Below are 24315 nucleotides of genomic sequence, written 5' to 3'. Positions count from 1 at the left end.
AGGCCAACAACAAAGGAAGCTCAGGACAGGTATGGGTCAGATACAAAATTTTTCCAACAAGCTAACAGTATAAGGTAGCATCAACTTCAGGGGAAGTACAAGTGACTAAGAATTTGGCTCCAGACTGAAAGGGAGAAGGCGTTGGCTTACAGTCTTCCATGTGAAAGTGGCGTAGAAGATCACAGGGATACTTGGACTAGGAAAGGGAAATATCTTCTTTGGATTGCAAGGCTTGAAGACCAAGAAAATAATGCAAGTGTCCTAAGTCTGTCATTTCAAATTGTTTTTTAAGGTTGGACTTCACATGGTTTATAAGGTTGGGATCACTACTAGTAAGGATAAGATCATCAACATAAAGAACAAGAATGATAAGAGACTTACCCACTTTCTTAGTGTAGACAGTCTTGTCAAAATGACACCTAGAAAAGCCAATATCAAAAAGAAAGCTATCCATTTTGGCATACCAAGCCCGAGGGGCTTGCTTGAGACCATAAAAGGATTTCTTAAGCCGATATACAAGGCTGGAGTCTATTTGTATAAAGCCAGGAGGTTGTTCCATATAGATTTCTTCATGCAAGTCCCCATGCAAGAAGGCAGATTTAACATCCATCTGATGGACTTCCCATTTGAAAGAGGCAGCGAGGGAAAGAACAAGGTGGATAAAGTCTTTTTTGGCAATAGGGGAGAAGGTTTTAGTATAGTCAATGCCTTCAACATGTAAAAAACCCTTAGCAACAAGATGAGCTTTATGTTTATCAACTTTTCCATCTGGTCCAAACTTGGTTCTGTAAACCCATTTGCATCTAATAAGCTTTCGTCCCTTTGGAAGAGGAACAAGGTCCCATGTATCATTTGCCAATAATGAACGATATTCTCCATTCATAGCTGCGTCCCAATCTGAATGGCCTGAACCTTCTACAAAGGTGTTAGGATCATAATTCGTTGAAGCTTGAGCCAGTAAAGAAGAGACTCTATCAAACTGAGAACATGTACAACGTTGATCTGTAGGATCACCTGCAAGAGCACCTACTACATCCTGAGTAGCACAGACCCATTTTGGAAGTTGAGGAGCTGAAGGAGGATCCTGAGAAGGTGGGGAAGGATTTTCATCCTCGCTGTCATCATTTGAAGAAGGAATATTTTCAGAAGTAGAAGGGATAGAGAGAGGTGGCACATCTGCCGAACTAGGCTCGTAGGCCGATATATTTTCAGCAAACTTTACATCTCTTCTAATGATAACATTTTTGGATTTAGGTTGAAGAAGTCTATATCCTTTGACATCTTCAGAATATCCAACAAAAATACATTTTTCACTCTTAGGTCCTAAGGCTTTATGTTTCTCACCTGGCATATGGGCCCATGCTTCACTTCCAAAAACACGAAAGTGACTTACGTATGATTTAATTGAGCTCCATGCTTCTTCTGGAGTGATATTCTTTAAAACCTTAATAGGAGTGCAATTTACTATGTAATTAGCACAATTAATTGCTTCTGCCCAAAAATTAAGACTAAGTCCTTTAGATTGAAGAATACAATTAGCCATTTCCTTTAAGGTGTGACTCTTCCTTTCAGCTACACCATTTTGTTGTGGAGTATATGGAACAGTATGTTGCAATTGAATTCCATGCTTAGTGCAAAAGTTGATGAATTTGCTGTTAACATATTCTCCGCCATCAAATCTTAGCTTAAGAATTTGATGTCCTAATTGTTTCTCAACAAAGGCCTTAAAGTTCAAGAACATGTTAAAGACTTCACTCTTGAGTTTTAAGAAGTATACCCAAGTGCGTCTGGAGAAATCATCAATGAAAGTTAAGAAATACTTGTAGCCAGAGAATGAAACAACTGGCAGTGGACTACATAAATCACTATGCACACGCTATAAAGGGGTTGAGGCATGTTTTTCAAAACTATCCCGATGATGTTTTCTGAGTACACATCCGGAACAAACACCATCTTTGCAAGATACTATAGGAAGACCTGTCACCATATTTTCTTTACATAGATTTTGAAGGGAGCGATAGTTTAAGTGACCAAATGCTCATGCCAAAGTTTGCTCACTTCATCATTATGAGCAACAAATACTGAGGGAAGAGTTGATGATCCAAAGTTGTTAAACTTATACAACCTTGTAGAATCATCAGTGATGCCAGTAGCTAAACTCTGTCTAGGATCTCTTAGGTCCTTAATTACAACATCATGAGGTGAAAATTCAATGATTTTAACTTCCCCTGAATGAGTTATCTGATATACAGATAGAAGGTTGCAGGATAAAGTAGGAACAATACATCATTAAATTGACCATTGTCTAGATGAATAGTTACAGTCCCTACAACATTAAGAGATCTATCATCACCAACATAGATATTTTTGGTGTTACAATCATTTAAAGAAGAAAACATAGCTTTGTTTTTGGCCATGTGATAAGAAGCTCCAAAATTAATGAGTCACTCATGAGAATGAGAAGAAGAAGATACATTTAGTGCATAACCAAATCGAGATGCTTGACAACCACATGCAGAAAGTGTTATTCTTGAAGATGAAGATGAAGTTGAAGTTGAAGAGTGCTCCAAATGGATGTTATGCTTCTTCATGGTTGCTTCCAAGGCTTCCATCTTCTTAAAGCATTTTGATTCTTAGTTGCCATCACGATTACAAAAGTTGCAATGTCTATCAATCTTCTTCCCTTTGTTTTTATTTGCCTTATCATTTTGTTGAATTGATTTTTCATTTTGAGACTGAAATTGCTTAGGACCCTTGTTTGGTTTAGGACCATTCTTTTTAGGATGCTGCTTCTTAAGATCGTTTGAATTTGGTTGTTGCTGGGTTGCTAAGGCTTTCTTAGAAGAGTTTCCAAGATTAAGAAGACTAAGATGTAAGAGTTTTTCTTATTCTCTTATTAAAGAATCACAAAAGGCATCAAAAAAGGGGGACTTGTAGGCTTGTCCTTGAGAAATAAAGGCTTCTCTAGTAGAATGGAAGGTGGAAACAAACACAGAGTAGGTTGGTTCTAACTTAGTAAGAATGGAATAGATAAGGCTATCATCTTTTTTAACCTTAACACCTTGTAAGAGAAGTCTAAAGTACTTGAACTTGGACAAAAAATCTTCAATGGAAAAAAAAATTATTGGGGTCCACCGTAAGCAATTCATTTTCAAGTTGATGGGTTCTAATTTCATTTTTAATTTCAAAAACTTTTTTGAGTTGTTTCGTTGCTTCATCGAGAGTATCAATTTCTGCGATATGGAATCTAAAGTCTGGAAAAATAGACATCCCTATCAACCCACGCGCTTGAACTAGCTTATTTTCCCATTTGGCTTGCTTATCTTCATCTTTAGGTTTAGACTCTTGGCCTGAGGCTATTCTATAAAGATCTTTACTTCTAAATAAATCCACAATGTAGGATAGACATTGGAAGTAGTTGGTGTTGTTAAGAATAATTAGGCATGGACTTTCCATTTTAAAGAAATTGAAGTTGTAGATGCTGAAACTAAGTGTTCCAATGAAAAGATCATGAAAAATTAGGCTGATTCAAAAAAAACAGCGTTGAAAACGGGTTCCGGATGAAGAAGTTATGGCTTTTTGAAGGAAATTTGTTGAAAATGTCGACGAACCACGTGAATGTTGGGAAGTGAATGACAATGTTATATAAAAAAAAAATCTCCCCATTTCCAAACTTAATCTAATTAGCTCACTTTTTAAAAAAAAACTACTTTATTTGACCCATTTTTATAAATAAGTGAGTCACTTTTACAATGGTACTTTATGAACTATCCACTAAATTGTAACTTAAATAAAAGATAAAGTGACTTTAGAATTATAAGTGACTCGCTTTTTATAATGGGTGAGAACACTTTTACATAAAGTAGCTTTAAAACATAAGTTACATGTGTTTTTTGAAAAAGTAACTCAACAAAAAGAAAGACTTGAACCCACGACCTCTAATCTCATAAAGTAACTTTAGACCAAGTGAGCTAGTTTAAAAAGTTAGTAATTATTGAAAAGGAGGAAGAGGGGGGGGTTTTGCTCTTTGAACTTTGGAGTGCGTGCTTACTTGAAAAAACCCTTTTTGCCTACAAAACAACAAAAACAACCACACAAACCAAACGAACAAGCAAAAGTAATCCAAGCCTTACGACTTAAAGTTAGACTTGGCCAGAAACTAAATATTTTCCTCAATGTTTCTGATTTTCCGAGATCACACTAAGGTGCAGCGGAAAAGAGCATACGCATGAGAAAAATCATTTCTTTTTGTTTTTGGTTTGGACAGATTGCACAAAGTCGCAGAGCAAAGAGCATACGCAAAAACGAAAGGTATAGATCCGATAATTAAAAAAAATTATACAGGACTATAAACCGAAATAAACAGAGAGATAAATAACTATAACTGCAAATAAACATTGTATACCTCCAAATCTTAAAAATGATGTAGCTAGGGCTACCGGAAAACTTTTCGCATGAAACGAAAGGGGTTCCTCACTGGAACAGATGCTCCTAACACAATAGAGCAGTCCTCTCGGCCCGAAAGTGGTCAAAAACAGTAGATCTAAGAAATGACAATTGGATGCAGTTGTACCGGCTTCAGATTTGGATCACCAACAGATGCGGCCCTTGAATAGCTCTGATACCATGTAGGAATTTACAGGGTAAGTTCCTTAGATATAACACCAAAGGAAACCGCTCACAAACAGATCACAAATCAGTACACCAGTATTCTTAACGTGGTTAACACCCTCAAAGAGGGAAACAATCCATGACCTGAGCCAACACGGCCACTTCAGACAATTTATTAATGTAAAAGAAAAAAAATTTACATAAGCTTCTCTCATGAATAGTGACCTAACAAATGACCCTCCATGCTCTTTAAATAGAGATCATGGACCAATCGGATGTTAAGCCACGGATCAAGTGTCGGTAATGCCGAGGAGAGAATGAACCAGCGGATCACTTCATGTCTAGAACATATCATGACCGTCGGATTGTAAATTACAAAAAGTACATACTAAATAAACACACTTTACGTAACTATACACTAGACCAACTTATACTTAATTATTTCCTATGTGTCGGAATATCCTAACAACATACACTGCAACCTTCACTTAATTAATTTATATGCGGAAACAAGAGACTGAGCAAGAAAGACAATACAACACAATAACACCTTTATTTTTGGACAAATGTCCCCGGAAAAAACCAATGCGGGAAAACCAGTGCAACAAATCTAAGGGTTTATTATTATTAAGCAGTAGCAAATTCTGAATACATCTTTGAATACCTCAAGGGTTATTCAATTACAGAGAGAGAAATACTGGCAGAAAGATCTGTGAGATTACCTCACACAATCACTGAAAAAAATCTCGGCTACTCCAGTCACTAGATGAGGTGCCTCTAGCAGGCCCTGCGTTGCCTCTGCGCAGTCCTCACACAATCCCTGCGTCAGCCCCTCTAGACATTGTGTCACCCAGACAGCTGATCAATTTGATGCCTGGAGTCACCGCTCTCAGCCTCATGATCTCACATCCCGGCACCCGACTTCTAAAACTAACTCTGCTGCAAAATTTCGGACTCTCTCTCACCCTCTGCGTGGCCCTGTGTCAGCCTCTGCACGAGAGTTGCTGGATCATTCTCTGCCTCTCTCTATTGGTGATTCTCCGACTGAGAAAATCTCTCTCTCCGGATGCTATCTCTGCCCCTCAACTGCAAGAAATCTACTCGATCAGAATTTCCTCCTGAAAACTTATCACTTCAAAAATTTGATCTCTTGATCTCTCAGTGTGTTCTCCAAGTGCCCATCAAGCTTCCTCTTATAATTCTCTCGTTGATCAATCAACGGCCCAGATTAGATCCTAATCAATGGCTAGGATCATATTGACTTGATCTTCGCCGCCTTCTAGAAGTTTCACCCACATTTTATATTAACACCCTTTAATTATTTTAATTTCCTAAATTTAGATTAGGGTCCCATTAAAAATAATTAATTATTTTAATAAAACTGTCTCCAGGTGGAATTTCCCAAAATGATTTCTGGGTATTGGAGAATGCATGTGTCTAAGGCTCCCCACAAATTTTGAGACTTAGAGCACAGTCGGTGCTACCAGAAATCAACACCCTCTCTTAGCAAGGAATGTGCTCTAGCAATGCTTCCCACTGAAGCATCATCATGACTTCCTAACATCCTCCTCGACGTTGTTGATGTCTGACATGTTGTCCACCAACTACTGCGTAAACGTTGCATCTGTACTGCTGCTGACCCTGCCACTGCCAACACTGCATCTGTACTGCAACTCTCTCTGAAATTCTGCATTCGTGTTGTTGTTGCCACTGCAAATTGTTGTTGCTACTCCATCAACAACGGAAAAACATCCCAAATTACTAAACTAACTGTGTTCAGTATGATACCACGTGAATGCTAAAGCATGACTGCTGCTAGTCTCTGCACTGACCCTATGAATCTACTACGCTATGCTAACCTCTGCTCTGTGACATCTGCACTGCTGCCAACTCTGCTCTGCGTTGTTCGGTCTCTGGCGCTCCTAGCCACTGCAATTGTCTCTCCGATACTCCTCGGCACCATTCGACACTATTCCATCCTACTACCTCTGATCTGGGCTCCCGTAGCAAGGAATTGATCCAAGAGGTGGGCTCCTCAAGGATCCTGCCCATCTGTAGCTCTTTCAAACTACAGCTCCAAATCAGCCCACCTCCCTCCTAGAGGTATCTCAGCTATCATGGTGAACTCTTCCTCTTCGATCTTCGCGAGCATAGCCTTCATATTGTGTTTCTCATCTTGTCCTTCTCCCTGAGAGGACATTGTGTAGCGTAGTGACCCATCTCACCACACCTAAAACACTTGATCTTCGAGACGTCCTTCTTACGTCTTCACTGCTCCTATTGTCCCTTCGATGCAAGGTTGCATTCTCCTCCTCCTTGGGCTTCGACCCACTGTTATTGCTTTCATCAAGTTTAACCTTGACTAAGTCTCTCCTTAGCTCCTCTTGTTTTAGAGTTGCCCACATATCATCCCAATTCAGCAAAGTTGCTCTGCCCAAGATACTCTAGACAAAGACTTGCCACTCATCTGAGACAAAATTGAGGGCCAGTCTAACCAACTCTGAATCTTGAGATGTGTGCCCCACAGCAGAAAATTCATCACGGGTCTCTTGAAGCTTCGTGAGGAATGGATCCACACGCTCCCCTTTCTGCATCAGAGCAGATCTCAGCTTTCGTTCAAGGTACATATTCCGCTACTCGAAAGATCTCTGATATAATGTAGACAAAGCGTCCCACATCTCCTTGGCAGTCCCTCTACTAGCGACATGACAGGCCACATGATCCTTCACTCCGTCAATGGTCATTCTTTTCGCCTTCGCCATCTCAACCTTGTATTTCTACAACGGCTCTGCATCTGTAGGGACAGCCACCACGTTGTCAAGCCACCGGTTGCCATTTCTGCCACAAATGTTGAAAATCTCCTCTCTCCTCTACGTTGTTGTTGGGCTAGCCTACGCACTCCCTACTGGAGCTAGTAAAACTATTGCCCCTTGTTGTTGCTCAGCTCTAGAGAATTATAATTCCTTGGCTAGGAATTATTTGAGGAATAAATTCCCTCAACTGTGCTTCTCCTCTCGCTTCTGACGGTCTTCTGCCCAGCAAACTGCCTGCAGAAAAATTTGTGGCCCACCAGCGTCTCCTCACGCTGAGGTTTCAACGCTTCTCCCTCTGCCCTGGCAAAAACTCGATCTGGAAACCCTGCTCTACGTCGACTCACTCAGAGAGGTACTACCTCAAAATTTTAGCCCTCCGGCTAAGAACTGCGCAAACCCTTTGGGGTTTCGAATTGCTGCCTCCTACAGCGTTTCGATCTACCTCTTCTGCGCAGTGTTGGGTTCTCTGGCACTGCTCTTCTTGTTCCACCTGCAGCTATGATACCATGTGAAAAATCCTAAATTGGAATCCCTACTACAGCAACTGATAATATTTCTCCTACTTGTTAGATTTACATGAACAAGTTATTTGCAATTTCCTACGACAAATATTGAAATACATACACTACAGCGTTCACTTAATTAATTTATATGTGGAAACAAGATATTGAGCAAGAAAGAAAATACAACACAATAACACCATTATTTTTGGACAAATGTCCCCAGAAAAACCCAATGTGGGAAAACCGGTGCAGCAGATCTGAGGGTTTATTATTATTAAGCAATAGCAAATTCTGAATGCATATCTGAATACCTCAAGGGTTATTCAGTTACAGAGAGAGAAATACTGGCAAAAAGTTTTGTGAGATTACCTCACAATCACTAAGAAAAATCTCGGTTGATCCAGTGACTAGATGAGGTACCTTTGGCAGGGCCTATGCTGCCTTTGTGCAGTCCCTGCGTCAGCCCCTCTAGACACTGCATTACCCAGCCAGCTGATCGATTTGCTGCCCGGAGTCACTGCTCTCATCCTCCCGGTCTCACACCCTGGCTCCCGGCTTCTGAAACTTACTCTGCTGCAAAATTTCAGAATCTCTCTCTCTCTGTGCTGCCTCTGCATGGCCCTGCGTCAGCCTCTGCATGAGAGTTGCTAGATCACTCTCTCCCTCTCTCTGTTGATGATTCTCCGGCTGAGAAAATCTCTCTTCGGATGTTATCTCTGCCCCTCAACTACAAGAAATCTACTCGATCAGAATTTCCTCCTGAGAACTTCTCACTTCAGAAATTCGATCTCTTGATCTCTCAGTGTGTTCTCCAAGTGCCCATCAAGCTTCCTCTTATAATCCTCTCGTTCATCAATCAACGACCCAGATTAGATCCTAATCAATGGCTAGGATCATATTGACTTGGTCTTCGCCTTCTTCTAGAAGTTTCACCCACTGTTTATATTAATACCATTTAATTATTTTAATTTCCTAAGTTTAGACTTAGGGTCCCATTAAAAATAATTAATTATTTTAATAAAATTGCCTTCGGGTGGAATTTCCCAAAACGATTTCTGGGTATTGAAGAATGCATGTGTTTAAGCCTCCCTGCAAATTTTGAGACTTAGAGCACATCCGATGCTACCAAAAATCAACAATCTGATCATTTATGAAGGCTAAAGTAATAATTTGAGGTCTGAAATTTACTGCATAAGGTCTGATATAAAAATTACAGTGGTGGAAAAAATTGTTGACAGTCATCTAATTTTAATTAACTCTTGTCTCTTACATCTTATGGGCCTTGGATAATTATTTAATTGTGAAATTGGGTGATTTTCTTGTTTCTGCAATCATTTGTCTCTTGGTTGATCCATATTGCATTTATGCATCAGTGGCATCTATTTGCACTCTTGTATTAATACATAAGTGTTCCAATTGATTTAATAATTGTCTAATGAGATTGGCTAATTGCTCTAAGTGACATTGTGATTAATGCTCTCATTTCTCATTGCCATTATTCCCATTAGATAAGTGGATACATTGCTCATTGTTGAATTAAATATATCTTGTGGATTTTGGGAATCTAAGTCACTCTTAAAGCACCTTAATCGAATTTAATCTAAATTGTGATAAGGGATCTAATTGTGTCCATAAGAAGCTAATTAGCATATTGGTAATTCATTGTTATAACCTTGAATATTGTTAATTGTGTTAAGGAGCATTGATCTTGTCCATTTTGATCTTGTATCTCTTAAGCAATTGTCATTTGGTATTACCGGCAACATTTCCTGGCATCATTTAATTTGAGCACTTTCTCTTGTGGTGAAGGTTATCCTTGTTCATTGTCTAAGTACTTCATTGTTTCAAGTTAAAAATCATTATTTGTCTCTAAGTACTTGAGAAATTTAACAATCTCACCCTACGAGTCCGTGCTCATATGCATTTCCATCTTAGGACTAGCTTCTTGCATTAATTAAATAAATTCCAAGCATAAGCTTTGTCGATAGAGAGATAGGCCCACCTTTCTCATCTAGCTTGAGGAGTCTAAAACCTCTTTAGTGGTTAACATGGTGACCTTGCAGTAGTCAGAGCCACAGTCTCTGCAATGCCAGAGGCATCGGGTTGTTAGAACCCAAGGGGAGGGATCGTTAATCAAGCCCTAGCTTGCTTCCCCTTGGTTTCTCTCTCACAACCTACTCTAGAGACTAGCTTCAAAACAGTTAAGAGGAAGGATACACTTAGATAGGCATGTAACTTAAAATAAACCAATATTTTGCATCTCATTTAGGATAGTGAAGCATCCTTAAGCAACAATTGTTCATCCAGTAACTTGGTAAATAATCTATCTTAAGCAAGTAATTGACTCCATTTAAAGCACTGGTCTTCCATGATAATCTAATCAATCATTTATCTTGCAAATTCAACCAAGTTGTTAGGCCATTCAGTTGTGCATCCCGAACTTGTTGGTTGCCAAGGAGTCTCCCATCTTCACATTTCATAGGGACTACCCCCCATAGCTTGTTGTAGGGAGACAGTTAGAACGAAGAGGACAGGGGACAGCTAGAACGGAGAGGGCAGGGATCAGAGTGACAACCCTCGCCCTGACCGTCGTCGCGCATTTCCTATACAATTTGGGCGACAACAATCCCGATACTTCCATTCATTTGAAATAAGCAAACTGCCTAAAATTTGAAGTATCCAATAGAAATGCAGAGAACTTTAAATCCATTCAAATTTCAAGCAGATTAGAACAAAAAACATTCGTTCTTCACATCTGTACTGTTGTCGCTCGGATTGTACAGGGACCGCGAAAATACTCAGGATGGGGGTTTTCACTCTAATCCCCGACCACTCCTTTCTAGTTTTCTCCCAACAGCAGGCTATGGGGGGTAGTCCCTATGTAATGAGGTGAAGGAAGACAGCTAGAACGGCATGGGCGAGGATCAGAGTGACAGCGCCCATCCTAAGTGTTGTCACGGTGTCAAGGACCAATTTATTGGACCTTGGTGTTGACGACATTCTCATTAATCTTCATAATCCTCTGATCCATTTTCATCTTCTTGACATCGCATTCACTAATCTCCTTATCACCTTGTTCACTCCTCTATTTGCACTTTAGCACCTGGACATTTGGGTCAGTTTCCTGTTCGAGTGGTGACTCCACTGTTTCATCCATTCACAAAGGCTTACATTAGAAAGAATCTTGGTAGCTTGCTTAACCCTGTTCTCAGAGCTCGGTTAAATAAATTACATTCTAGTAAGCATTCATTTTTCTCAGACAGGAAGCCTTCCTTGATATCCACTTGCTTTTCCCTGACTAACTTTTTGGTTTTTGCCTTCTGGATTTTGGAGACAGATTCATGTTCAAGTGGCGACTCCACTTCTTTCATTTTTTGCAAGAATTTCTGCTAGAAGCTCGCTTCTTGTGGATCTCTTGATTTTCTTGAACAAGGATCTCTCTCTCTGACATCCATTAGCAAGTCATCATGGATGACTTGTCCATCCTTTTTCGTTGTACTAACACTCAAGGTTATCCTCATGATCCTCCAGAAGAGGAAGACAAGGTTAAAGAATTAATAGAGATCGTTAAAAGTATACAAGTTAAGGAGGATAAACAATTTGTTGATAGGCAAAATCTCATCAAGAAGATGCAAGAGAATCAATTACACCATGTTAGTGATCAAGAGAATGTGCCATATCGTAGATATTGTAATCACTGTCACGATGAATCTACTTGTGCCATCACAAGAAGAATTTTCGATAGTACAGAGGCAGGGACCAATAACCAAATTAATCATTTTAACGGTGAAAAGGAAAATGATAAGCGTCTTGTTAAGGAATTAACTCAAATGGTTAAAGACATGTCGTCTAGTCAAGCAAAACTAATAGTGGATCACGCCAGAGAAATGACTTCCATGGGAAAAAGGTTACAGGCAATGAAAGATGCTCAATATAATCAAAGGATCAACTTTCAGAACATGGTGGATACCATAGAAGAGGAACAAGTTGAGGAGCTAAGCTCCATAAAAGAAAGTCCTAAGAAGGAAATCAACTTTAGTCATGACAGGGTGGCCAGTCTTCAGGACAAATTATTAACCATAGAAGAGCAACATGCTAAGGAGTTGAAAACCATGGAAATTAATCAATCTAATGAGATGGCCTCCATGCAAAGTTATCTGATCACCATGGAAGCAAATCATAAGGAAGAAATGAATTATATTCAAGTAAATCATGATAAAGTTATAAAGGACATGGAAATAAGTTTTCAAAGCAGGTTGTCAGCTATAGAAGAAAAGTGTGCTCAAGAGATGGAAGCTATGATGTCCAATATGCAGGATCATTTGATTACCATAAAAGCGGATAATGACAAAGTAATTAAGGGTATGGAAGCCAATAATATATGCCTTCAGGATAAGTTGTTCACCAGGGAGGAAATCCATGCCAAAGAAATCAACGCTCTAAAGTTTGAACACTCGAACCAGATGGATGTCATCAGAATTGAAAAGACCATTCTTTAGAATAAGCTGCAAATGATGGAAAAGATACAGATTCCGAGACTTCAACTCAAGCAAAAGGATTCAGAGGGGAAGCACAAAGGGTTTTTCACGAGTCACGGGTCTCCCAGTCTGCTAGAGCAATTTTCATCCCATTCATGAGGTTACTTGCCCCACTCAATACAGGGCAACTAGAAGTACCAAAATTGAAAAAGAAGCTAAGAATGATCAGGCTTATGTGTCACCTTTGACCGAGTACATACAGAATAAGATTGGGCATACTTCAGATTCTTCAAATCCTTCATCCAGGCATTCTCAGAATCAGGACAAGAAATCTACAGTGGTCTCATTATTGACATCACAGCCCACCAGGAAGAAAAGTAAAAGGTAGAAGAAAAGAAAAAGGAAGAAGTTTGATGTGTCTGATGGCCGAGAGAAACTTGATATTCGGATGAGTCATAGTCCTAGCATTTTCAGAATTCAGCATGGCACATCCAAGAAGCAGCCCACAGACTTGCGAAAATTCGGCAAATGCTCAGTGTGCACTATGTTGAGGACATCTGATGTCATGCGCATCGTTTTTTGTATAGTATCTCTAACCCTATTCCCTTTTATTTCATGTCATCCTGATAGTTTTACTATAGTTTTATTATTTTTTTTTTTTTTAATTCAGTTCGTTAGGATAGATTTTCTATTCTAGCGGTATTTTCTATATATGCATGATGATTTCGATGTTGAATGGATATCTATTTGATGGACTTCTGTTTCCTTGGATGTAAGATTCTGGGGTTCTCACGTTACTTCTTGGAAGCAACGTGTCCCCATATGGAACCAGAGGTTGCACTCAATTGTTAACGTTTCAAGGAAGCGTAAGTACCAATTTTTTCAACAAGGATCGGATCACAGATCAACAATCCTTGTGTCATAGTCATCCCATTCTGCAAGTTATATATTGTAAATGATTTTAGTAAAACCATGAGCCTATGTAACGACCTAGGTAAGCCTATAATTTGATGACAAATTCCATCCTAGGAGGTTTTTAACTTTTTTAACCTCATTGATTACTTGTGTTTTTCGACACGGCTAATCAGAAGAGTTTTTTCACTCCAGCTTAAACCTCCAAAGCTAGGGTGAAATTTATTGTCGAATTATTAGGTGAGTCCTAGTGTTTTAGTCAAGTCTAATGTAAAAGTGGTTTAAAAATAATTTAAGCTAATTGGCTAAATTATTTTATTACAAATCACTTGGTTTACTAGATCATATTGAGTTGCAGATGGGTTTTGTGTTTTAAGGGTCTAAGACAAATGTGTATTCTTTCTTTGAGTCTTTATAAGAAAAATCATATGTAATAGAGGGTTGGAAAAATAATTAATCGCTTCATGTGTAAACTAATTAAATTTCTGACAAAATAAAAATTAAATCCTAAGCCAAAAAATTAATTAATTAGAGTCAAAATTAAAATGTCTAAGAAAATAAATTCTCCAAATAAAAAAATTCGTGGGTCTTGAAAGAATCAATTTTTAAAGGTCCTCCACCAAGGGAGTATTGTCTTTTTCAAGAAAATTTGGACCCTTGGACCTTGGTAATGAAGTCAAAGTCAATTTTTTTAAGAAATTAGCTCTAAATAATTAATTTTGAGCTAATTAAAATGGAGTTAAATGATAAATTCGAAAATTTCTCAAAAATAAGAAATCAAGGGCCAAAATTAAAAGATCTTGAAGTATTTATCAACGGCCAAGATTATTTTGACAATGATCAAAGAACCTAACTGTTATTTTTCCATTTGGAGGATTTATCTATAAATTAGAGAATCATTTGAGTCTTTAGTCATCGATTATTTTGACAAGGATCAAAGAACCTAATTGTTATTTTTCCATTTGGAGGATTTATCTATAAATCAGAGAGTCATTTGAGTCTTTAGTCATCTTGATCTCTTACTAGAATTGCTGCTGAAGCATTTTGTAAACTATTGTCCCATTGGGAACTATTTTTTCTATCATAATAAAAGACTTTGGGGTGCAATTCAAGGTGTTCTTGCTTATTGATTTATGGTACGTGCTGACTACGAGAATCTCTAGGTTGTGTTCAATATTGGTAAGCTCTGTTTTTTCATTAGATGGAGATAAAATCATACTATTGATGGTTTTGGGCTAATCTTAGGTGGTTTGATTCCCCATGTGATCTAACAGATTATTTTTTGAGATAAATACATAGTGTTTGTAGGTACTTCAGTCCTTGGCCTCCAAGTTCACAAACTTGGGCAACAATCATTGTTGCTTGGATCTCTAATTTTTTATATGGTGGATTTAATCTTCGCTTGGGCTATAGTGAATTATTAATTTTTCTGAAGCATTTTAGTCATTCTTTCAAGTAAAAAATATTGAAAAAAATATTTTTTCAAAATCCATTTAAAAACCCATGTATATTTTGTAAATTAAATTGTAAATTGTAATTGTAATTTATTTTTCTAACTTGGGTTTGGATTTTAGATCTATTTTGTATATATTTGGGGTTTGGGTGTTTTTATTTTCATTTTTTGCAGGTTGGATCAAGGGATCAAGTGAGAGAAGAGCTAGATCTAGGCCCTTAAGGGTAAGATCTAGTCTCTAGAAAAAATTTCAGGGCCATTTACTGAAGATTTGACAGCAAAATTCAGATCTGGAAATTTTCAAGACACGGATTTTCAATTTTTGGCCTCCTCTTGCCATTTCAACCCCCGATCTATCATTTCAGCCCTTTTATCCCCACAAATTGGCTTTCCTTAGCCTTATTCTCCAATTCTTGGCCTCTTTTGCCCCAAAATTGACCCAAAACACTAAGCTAAAGTTTTAAGGCTAAATACTTGGCGGTTTTGCAATATAAGGTTTCAAAATTCATATCTAACAAGCAGCAAGGTAATCCCAAATTTTTAACGATTTTCAATGGTGGGATCTTCAAGGCCTTCGACCTAGGGTTTGACCTCCAAACCCTCATTTTGCTTCAGTTTCATTACAGCAGTTAAATCACAAATAATTAAGCCCTAAAATCAAATTCTATATGGTCAAAATTGTTTAAAATTGCAAAATCTTCGTTTCCACAATTTTTTGCCACTTGGGCATCTCTAATTTGACCTAGATCTAACATTTCAAAATTGCTGGAAATTTCTGCATAACTGTAAAAAATCAAATTTGATCATTTCTGAATCACATCCTAATTAAAATCTAAAAAATCTGAACTTTCATTTTTTCGGCAAACTTACTATTTTTAGACATTGTGGGAATTATATGTAGTTTTTTCAGTTTGCTGATCTGTCATTAATATGCTACTGCCATAAACTTATCAGTTCTGAAAATTGCTGAATCAAGCTCTCCTAAAGCTCTCAAATTGGAAATTTTCAAGTTTTAATGTATTTTGTCATTTCTAGAAATATTGGTTATCTAATTTTGGCAAATTTTATCTTGCTGATCTGTCACTATTTCACTGCCGAAATAAGTATATCAGATCTGAAATTTTCTTAGTCAAGCCCCTAAAAATCCTAAAAATTGATTTTTCTCAAGTTTGGCAATTTTTACTATTTTTAGGCATTTTTGGGCATTGGTACTGACATCAGTATTTGTTGATCTATGGATTAACTTACTGCTGCAAATTATACTTCAGATCTGAAATTTTACTGAAAGACATATCTTGAGAAAAATAACATCCATATTTTCTAAGATGGCATATTTTTGTGATCTTGGGCAAGCACAAGCATTGTTGGTTTAGCGTTTTCTCACTGTTGTTATAACATTGATCAAGTCTGAATTTTCTGAATATTTATTGTTGACATACACTGTCATAAATCTGTGATCAACATCTTGATTAACTATTGTTGGCATTTGACACCTTGAGTATCTTGGTATATTGTTGAAATTTTCACATCATATAGTTTAGTTAATCATTCAAGCAGCAGGTGTCCATCCCGTCATTTGGTTTCAATTCATAAGAAGCAAGAATTTGTGACTCAATTAAGGCACTGGTCTCATAATAGAAAATCTAATTTAATCATAATCTTGCTTAATTCCAACCAAGTGGCTACACCACTCATCCGTGCCTCCCAGGTGAGTTGATTTCTCAACTTACTTTCCTTCACCTCATTCCATAGGGACTACCCCCCCATAGCCTGTTGTTGGGAGACAGCTAGAATGGAGTGGGCAGGGATCAGAGTGACAGCCCCCATCCTGAGCGTTGTCACAGTACCGGTACAATCCAGGCGACAACAGTACCAGTAACTCCTAAAATGTAAACCTTAAATTACAACTAACATTAGCAAATCTTAATGAATGACTAGAAGAAAATGTTAATGGAACTAAAGTTATCTCAGCCTTTACATTTTGTTCTAATCTCACCAATCTTTGATAATGAATACAAAAAAACTGATTTTAGACCAGGAAATGATTATTCTAGATGATGGACTGAATTATATAACACTGCAGCTTCAAAAAATCCCTATGAATACAAAACATTCCATTTCTCGTATGTTTTCTCCATCACATGTCCATACATCCAAAATAAAATCAAGATAAAAAGGTATAAGATAATATAATATAAGCTTATTAACGTCCATGAATGACCCAAATGGTAAGTCAATGGGACCCAAAAGTACAATCAGTAGTGACAAACTGTAGGAGAGCCAGAGCAACTTCTATAAGCTAAATGCTCAATAGTAAAGTATAAGCTAAAAGAAGCTAAACTATTGAAATAGAGAAGTACACAAAAACATAACCCTAGAAATAGCAAGAAGTTGATCTACTGAAGAGAATATATGCTCAAGAGAAAGAGCAATGCTAGGTGATCTACAAACCATGGTGTGTGCAAGGCCTTGATAGTCACTGTCCTGCCCAAAGTTAATTCATCATTGTGCTCTAACGCAACAGTACAACCTTTGACATTATCTTTTGCTCCACCATAAACTTCAATACCTGGGACTAGTTTCTTAAGTTCTTCATTTCCCCCTGCGTGGTCCCTACAAGCAAAATATAATGTTCAAATTAAGCATCACAAAAAACTGTAACAACCCTGAGCAGTCAGCAATGCCTAATGCTTTAGAAAAGATGAATGATTCATGAAAAATAAAACACCAATTATGTTGAAATGTAACAATATTCATCTGCAAGACCATATTAAACAAAATAAACTGTAGCTTCTAAACTACATCAGGAAATTGAGACAAAGAAGAAATTGAAGAGGAGTTTTCTCAACCAGGTCAAAGGGGTAAATAAATACAAATGACAAGGAACACAAAATGACAATTCAATCTGCCATCATAAGAATAGCAACGCAAACACACAACAATCTAACTCATTGCCAATGGATCATCTTGACCTACTTCTTAACTTAGGTATATATGCATTACCCTTTCCACCTAGGCTGTCAAGTGCTTCTACAATTAATCCTTGGGAACAGGAACATTGCATAAAAAGATAAAAAGCAAAGATGAAAATAACAACTTCAATGCAGCTGAGAAATAAAAATAAAAAAGCATGATTGTACTAAAATCCAGCCAGAGGACACACTTCAAACTACCTATACACACTCAACAACATACATTTGATCTGTGTGTATCATAAATCACTATGGTACTGCAGAAGCAGCACCAAAGATACAAATGCCAAATGAAAACATGAAGATGATGATTTCAAGTAAAATAAGAAAAAACAAATTCGCACACAAAATTTAACCCAAAATCCAGTCCATGTTCCTTCTCACCCCATTCACTCAACTAATATATATGAGCCCTTCATCCAGGGTCATGATATCACTATTAGTAGTAATGAGCTGGGTGCTACAAATTCAAGACCTATACTTTCAGTGTGAGCCAAATTTGAACTCTTGATGATAACATAATTTGCCATGGTATTCTGACTAGACCTCAACTGCTAAAGTATTCACAAAACCTTCAACCTAGAAAGCAGTAAACATTTATATTCACATCGAACTCTGGAAATATTGTTGTGAAACACACCGTTGCTTTAGCAGGGAGTATACTGGAATCTGGATTCTGGATAGAGAAATAGACAAACCATATGCCTGAGATATTTTAACTAAGTTGCACTGAAACGGATACGGGAACGGATACGGATACGGGGTTTGAAACGGATACGACAAATTTTCAAAATATGAGGATACGATACGGCAAGGAAACGACATGCATATATATATATATATATTTCATATTACCATTCATCTTTTAGAATCTAGAATCTAGAATCTATATCTAAAAATGCATAGTCATCGTCATGAATTCAACATAAACAAATCATCATCATCAATTCAGCGTAAAATTGTCATCATCATTAGTGATTATTATAACATTCAACATATTATCATCATCATTAATAATGTAATCAGAAATGCAACAACCTTTGTGCTTTCGGGTCCAACTCCTTCAAAGAACGTGTCATGCATGGCAGATGATATCTATCTTCCTTGCATGACAATTAAAAGGCCCATGGGATCATTGGGATATTCCATCAAGACCTATCTGATCATTTCAATCTTCTCAATTTCAGCTTGGTCTTGTGACTATATGCAGGCACAAGATTGGCTAGAGAAGATTTGTTACATTGGAGGGATTTATGAAATCAAAAGCAAAATCAATGACAATTAACAAAACCTTAACCAAAATGAAAATTAATCGCTCAAATAAATCTATTTACGAAGACATTCATCAAACCCCTTTATTTGCATTTTTGAACATCTATCTTTTTCTTAGTAAGAATTTTTGATAAATATATGGAGTGTTGTTGTTTCTAAAGATTTAGAAAAGATTTTATGAGACTCTGTTTATAGTGAGTTTATTTGCAAATCTGATTTCTTCATTTTTATTATTTATTTATGGCTATGCAAATTTTCAAGCTTTTTAACATTTTAAGGGTGGATTCTGATCACAATTTTCGTGGATCCGTTTTACCGGAAACGGATCCAAAAAAATTTAAATCCCTTGGAAACGAATCCAATTCCAAATCTAAAGTTTCCGATTTTTTGAAACGGCACAAAAACGTTTTTACAGTGTTTCGGACAAGAATCGTATCCGTTTATGTATCGGAAACGGGGATCTGTGTTTCTGGGAAATTCTTCAGGAGTTTCCAGTAACTTAGTATTTTAACATCCTCACACATTTATTGGCAAAAGCGACATGAATGTGCACTACACAATTTGCATTCATTATATACTTCATTTTTGTCACATAACAATCACAAACATACAATATTTAATGAACTAAACTCCAGCCATTATGTCTTCTCACCCATTGATTCACTTGGACAACATATAAATGTTTAGAAGCCCTTCATCCAGAGTCATTATATCACTATTAATAATTCTGAGCTGGTGACCACAACTTTCAAGAGCCGCACTTTCAGTGCAATCAAATTCTTTGATAACAATACTTACACAGTGATTCTGAATAGACCTTGATTGCTAAAGAATCAGTGAAACCATCCACCTGAAAAACAGTGACCATTTATATTCACATGGAACTCTGGCATATTGTGGTGTAATATACTGTTGCTTTAGCAAAGTAGTGTTTGGGATATAAAATTAGATAACCATATGCCAGAGAGATTTCAACATCGTCACAGTGTGCACATTTAATGGTAAAAGGGACATGCATGTGCTCTACACTGTTTTCCTTACTTTTTTCCCTATTTGTGTCAGTAAATCACCTAAAATATAAGAGACACGCCTCAATCAACCCTGGAATCTTTCAGTGAAGAGAAGCAAAATAGACAGTGAAAATATGAGTTGCCAAACTGCATTTCATGAAAGAAAAAAGCCATAGTAGGAATCAAACTAAATGCCAGATTTAAAGCACTAGTAATACCAATTGGAAATAAGTTATTCTTACCAGTGATGATGGGTAGTAAGAACGAATTTAATGTTTGCCCCATGTACCTCTGCCGCCTGTAAAATGTTCTGAGGTTCCACAGGATCAACCACTGCAGCTTCTCTGGTTTCTTCATCAATTATCCTGGGAGCATAGGACGAAGCTGTTGGAAAGTTCACTCTCTCCAAGGAATACTAGTAAAATATAACATTTCTCATGTATTTGATGTAAAATACATTATGAAATAAATATCAAAAAGCATAAAAGTTTAAAACCACGCTGAAGATTAGCTGGTACACAAAAGATTGGGTCAAAGTGTAGTGTGAAGAAGATATTCAAATGCAGCTAATGTGCTAATTCAGGATAAAGAACACAACATAGCAACAAAGAATCTACAGAAAATTTGGATGTTGGAAGCCATTTCATCAGAAAAGGAAAAGCAAAAAAAATTGATTATTGGGGATTCAATCCCCAAACAGTATATTGTGGTTTCAAATTGTTTAAAACAATGTTATTGGAACCAGACCGCCATCGAACCGGTAGACACCCGGATCAGGAACTGGCCACAACCAGACCAAAAGCGGTAAAAAAACCAGTCAACCAAAATTAATAAAATATTCAAATTTTAAAGAAAAACACATATATTCATGTGCATCCATATGAATCCAAACCATTTATACACAAATAAGCAAAAGTTTTATTTATAGAGCATGTAAAGGTGCACATAATCAAAATAACACAGTGCAATCCATCTTTGAACCAAAAATACATCAAAAACAGACCCTAGATGGCCCCTAGCATCCAAAAAAAATCATGTTACAACAAATACCTACATATAATCAAAATCTTTGCCTATATTGGGATCTTTCGTTATCAATATCACCCTCTAAGCATTAAAATAAGATAAAAAATGTTTAGCATGTCAATTCAAGATTTTGCTTGAGTGATGGGTACATTTTTAGTAAGATCATGATACAGGAGTTCAACCATCAATGCCACTATGATCAAGATACATTGAGGACTTGGTGCTCTTGATTAAATACTAGTTCCATACCCTCGTACATGATAAAATCTAATGGAAACATTGCACTCCCCACAATCCTGAAATCCTGAAAAAACTGTTAAGTCTGTTGGATTTTGAGTAAGATCTGAAATTCTACTTTCTACATATGAAATTCAATGAGGTCGGAACCACTCTCAAACATCTTGAGTCATTTCATGGTAATGTTAAAAATTTAAGTAAAAGGATTACTTCAAGAATTTAACATTACCATGAATTGCATAGTCATGGTAAGGCCATAGGCTTGAATATTAGGCACCTATTGTGGGCTAGACCCAGCTAAGACAAAAATTGAAAAAAAAAAAAAAAAAAATAGGCCACACCTATTGCATTTACACAGTTTTACCAAACCGGCCAATAACAGTTCAGGAGGTCAGTCGGAACCGATCCCCCCCCCTTCCCCCCCCAATCGGTTGAACTTGCTGGTTCAGACCAATTCGATCTAGTTCTGATAACACTGGTTTAAAACATGTGAAAAGGGATAGAGAGGTTTCGGAGGAACCACACACCAGTAAGAATTAGGATCCGCATTTGTGAGGAAGTGTTGCATGAGGATTTAGTAAGAAGTCATGCAGTTGTATGACTGTACAAATGTGGGTGGGCATGGGAGAAGAAAGTGGTGGGAGGGACCATGGAAATAAAGATGGGCATATGGATGGCACTGGGAAGAATTCGGGTCATTGTACAACAGCACAAGGAGGTACAACTACCCTGCACAAGGCTGCTTGGAAGCGGAAGTAAAAGCGAGAAGCGGGAGTCACACTTTTCAGAAGCTTCTGAGTGGGGAGCAATTTTGAGAGCTTTTTTTATATAATATATATTTTTATATATTTCGATGCATATATGTCAACAAAAGCATGTAGAATGATGAATTTGTTATCAAAAGCATAAAACAAGGATTAAACCATATAACATCAATCATCTAGTAGTTATAATTTTCATCAACCACAGGGCCATAAGCTACAACATCTCGATTCTCGTCATGTTGGGTGTGGAGCCTGATTATCTTCCTAATTCAAAGGTCTTTGTTTCGGCCGCGTTTGGTTCCCAGTCCCTGACGTGGGGGTGTGGAGGGGCTTCCCCCCCACAACTATTGTAAGGGCCCCCCCAAGCGAGGGTTCGGGGGCAAGGAAATTTTTGAGAAAATTGCCTTGTAAAATATTGTAATTTTGTGGTCAATCTGGACCGTTCATTAGGCGAAAGATCTTATGGTAGAAGTTATGCTAATTTAGGGTTTTGCCTTAGAAGGCAACCCACAGTTTGTATGAGGGAATTGTATTGCAGCCGAGTATTATTTTGTATCTATTCCTATCTTTTGCTAGCACTTGATCAGAAGTTTTGACTCATACAGTTATATTTTCATCACATGGCATAACCTTGTAGAGTTACTTTCTTACACAAGCATATGAACTACTGTAGGTTGTTTTACAATGGGAGCATGTAAAATTTGTTGTTCCAACCCTTTTCCTTCTCACTAGCTTTGTCGCATACTTTTACGAGGTTGTTGAACAATAGAGGAAAACAAAAGAAATATGCTTCCAACTCTTCTAAATGTAAGGCTCCATCCTCCAAATTATCCTCCTTTGGGTTGTTGTCCCAAGTGATATATGATCTATAAAATCGAGCTTCCTCACAATAATGTGTCAACAACCTCACGTTGTAGTGTACATAAACCAAGCTTTATTCCCGATTTTCATTGAGGCGGTTTCTTTTGACATTATGGACGAAGTTATAGGTGCTCCAACACCTCTCTGCAGAAGAAGTATTAACCACCTGTGAAATCACTAGGGAGGGAATGAAGTTTTTTTTGCGGGAGCAACTAGGGAGCGAATTTTTTGGCGGGAGCATACTCTTTGGGTTACAAATCACTAGGGAGGGAATGAATTTTTTTTGGCGGGAGCAACCAGGGAGCGAATTTTTTTGGCGGAAGCATACTCCCTGGGTCACTCCTTGAGCGCTTCCATTCAGAGCGCACTTCGGGAGCAGGCGCGAGGGGGGGGCACTCCCTCGCAACCCTGGTCATGAGTTCTTTGGGATTTGGCACCCATATGTCCACATACTTAGGTAGGACCTATTACCACTCAAACTAGCTAGTGTCCTAGGAGGGGATCCTAAAGAGGCAACTACTAGGTCAAGGGCAACAATGGAGCGATAGCACACTATCACCTCAGCTAAGGATCCCTGCTCTTTACGGACTTTCACCGATGGGAGGAGACCCGGTATGAAGTGAACCAATAGATGGATGAATCAATGAAGAGATAAAGAGTGATCCCTAAGGCCTATTCACAAGAGAGACTCAATTGCATGGTTTACTTGCTTGAGAAGCAAGGTGTAAAGCTCTCTAAGAAGGGACAAGGGGCTTTCAGTGGCTAGGGTTTGCAAATAAGACTTGTAAAGAAGGGACCTAGTCCTAGAAACTCTTGTGAAAACTTGGTTTCCAAATGGTCTTTGTGAAATTATCTTCAGTAAGTTGTGGGACCACACGAGACCAAGTAGAATCATACAATTGACAGCAGTAGTGGATGACACTCGACTTCCTGAAAGAATGGAATTATATTCCGAGTTTAAATTAAACGACTCCTCAATAATACACTTCGTTTTAATGGTCAATCACGGGTTTTGTAGTTCTCACATGATCAAACTTTCTCTCTTGGAACCCACTCTACTTAATACACGCGCTCTGCATCGATTACTTTCGTTGCGTATAGACGTGGCAGTATTTAATTTTATTTAATTTTTTTATATGGTGGAAAGTGGAAATAGTTTTAGCACTATCAATAAAACACTGAAAATCATTAAATTTAATAATTAAAATTAAAATTTCCTAAAAATTTTATCAAAATCTTACAAAAATATCAAGAAAATTATCATTATTTTCTTGAGAAATTCAAAATCCCCGAACACTATGCGAACACTATGCGCATTACCTTCTGTATGGGCTCCGCACAAATTGAACAGCACGCTCAACTTGCGCGTGGGTTCCACATTCATTGCACCATCCTTTTCTTTT

General features: G+C 37.6%; 1 protein-coding gene across 1 annotated transcript in view; it reads right to left on the bottom strand.

The window, feature by feature from the left end:
- The window catches only part of GLY2 (Metallo-hydrolase/oxidoreductase superfamily protein), a 161707-nt gene that overhangs the window by 100521 nt on the left and 36871 nt on the right, over nt 1-24315 (bottom strand). Inside the window, exons 2-3 of the mRNA XM_089404966.1 lie at nt 20267-20389; nt 17222-17383 (exon numbers count right to left, since the gene is read on the bottom strand). Of these exons, the coding sequence (XP_089261092.1) occupies nt 17222-17383; nt 20267-20389 (285 nt within the window). The remainder of the gene's footprint in view (nt 1-17221; nt 17384-20266; nt 20390-24315) is intronic.

This window comes from Pinus tabuliformis, chromosome 2_2, assembly GCF_031772625.1.
Source record: "Pinus tabuliformis cultivar Carrire ecotype Pingquan chromosome 2_2, CPIR1, whole genome shotgun sequence".
In the NCBI taxonomy this organism is placed as follows: domain Eukaryota; kingdom Viridiplantae; phylum Streptophyta; class Pinopsida; order Pinales; family Pinaceae; genus Pinus; species Pinus tabuliformis.
This window is presented reverse-complemented; position numbering and strand designations above follow the sequence as displayed.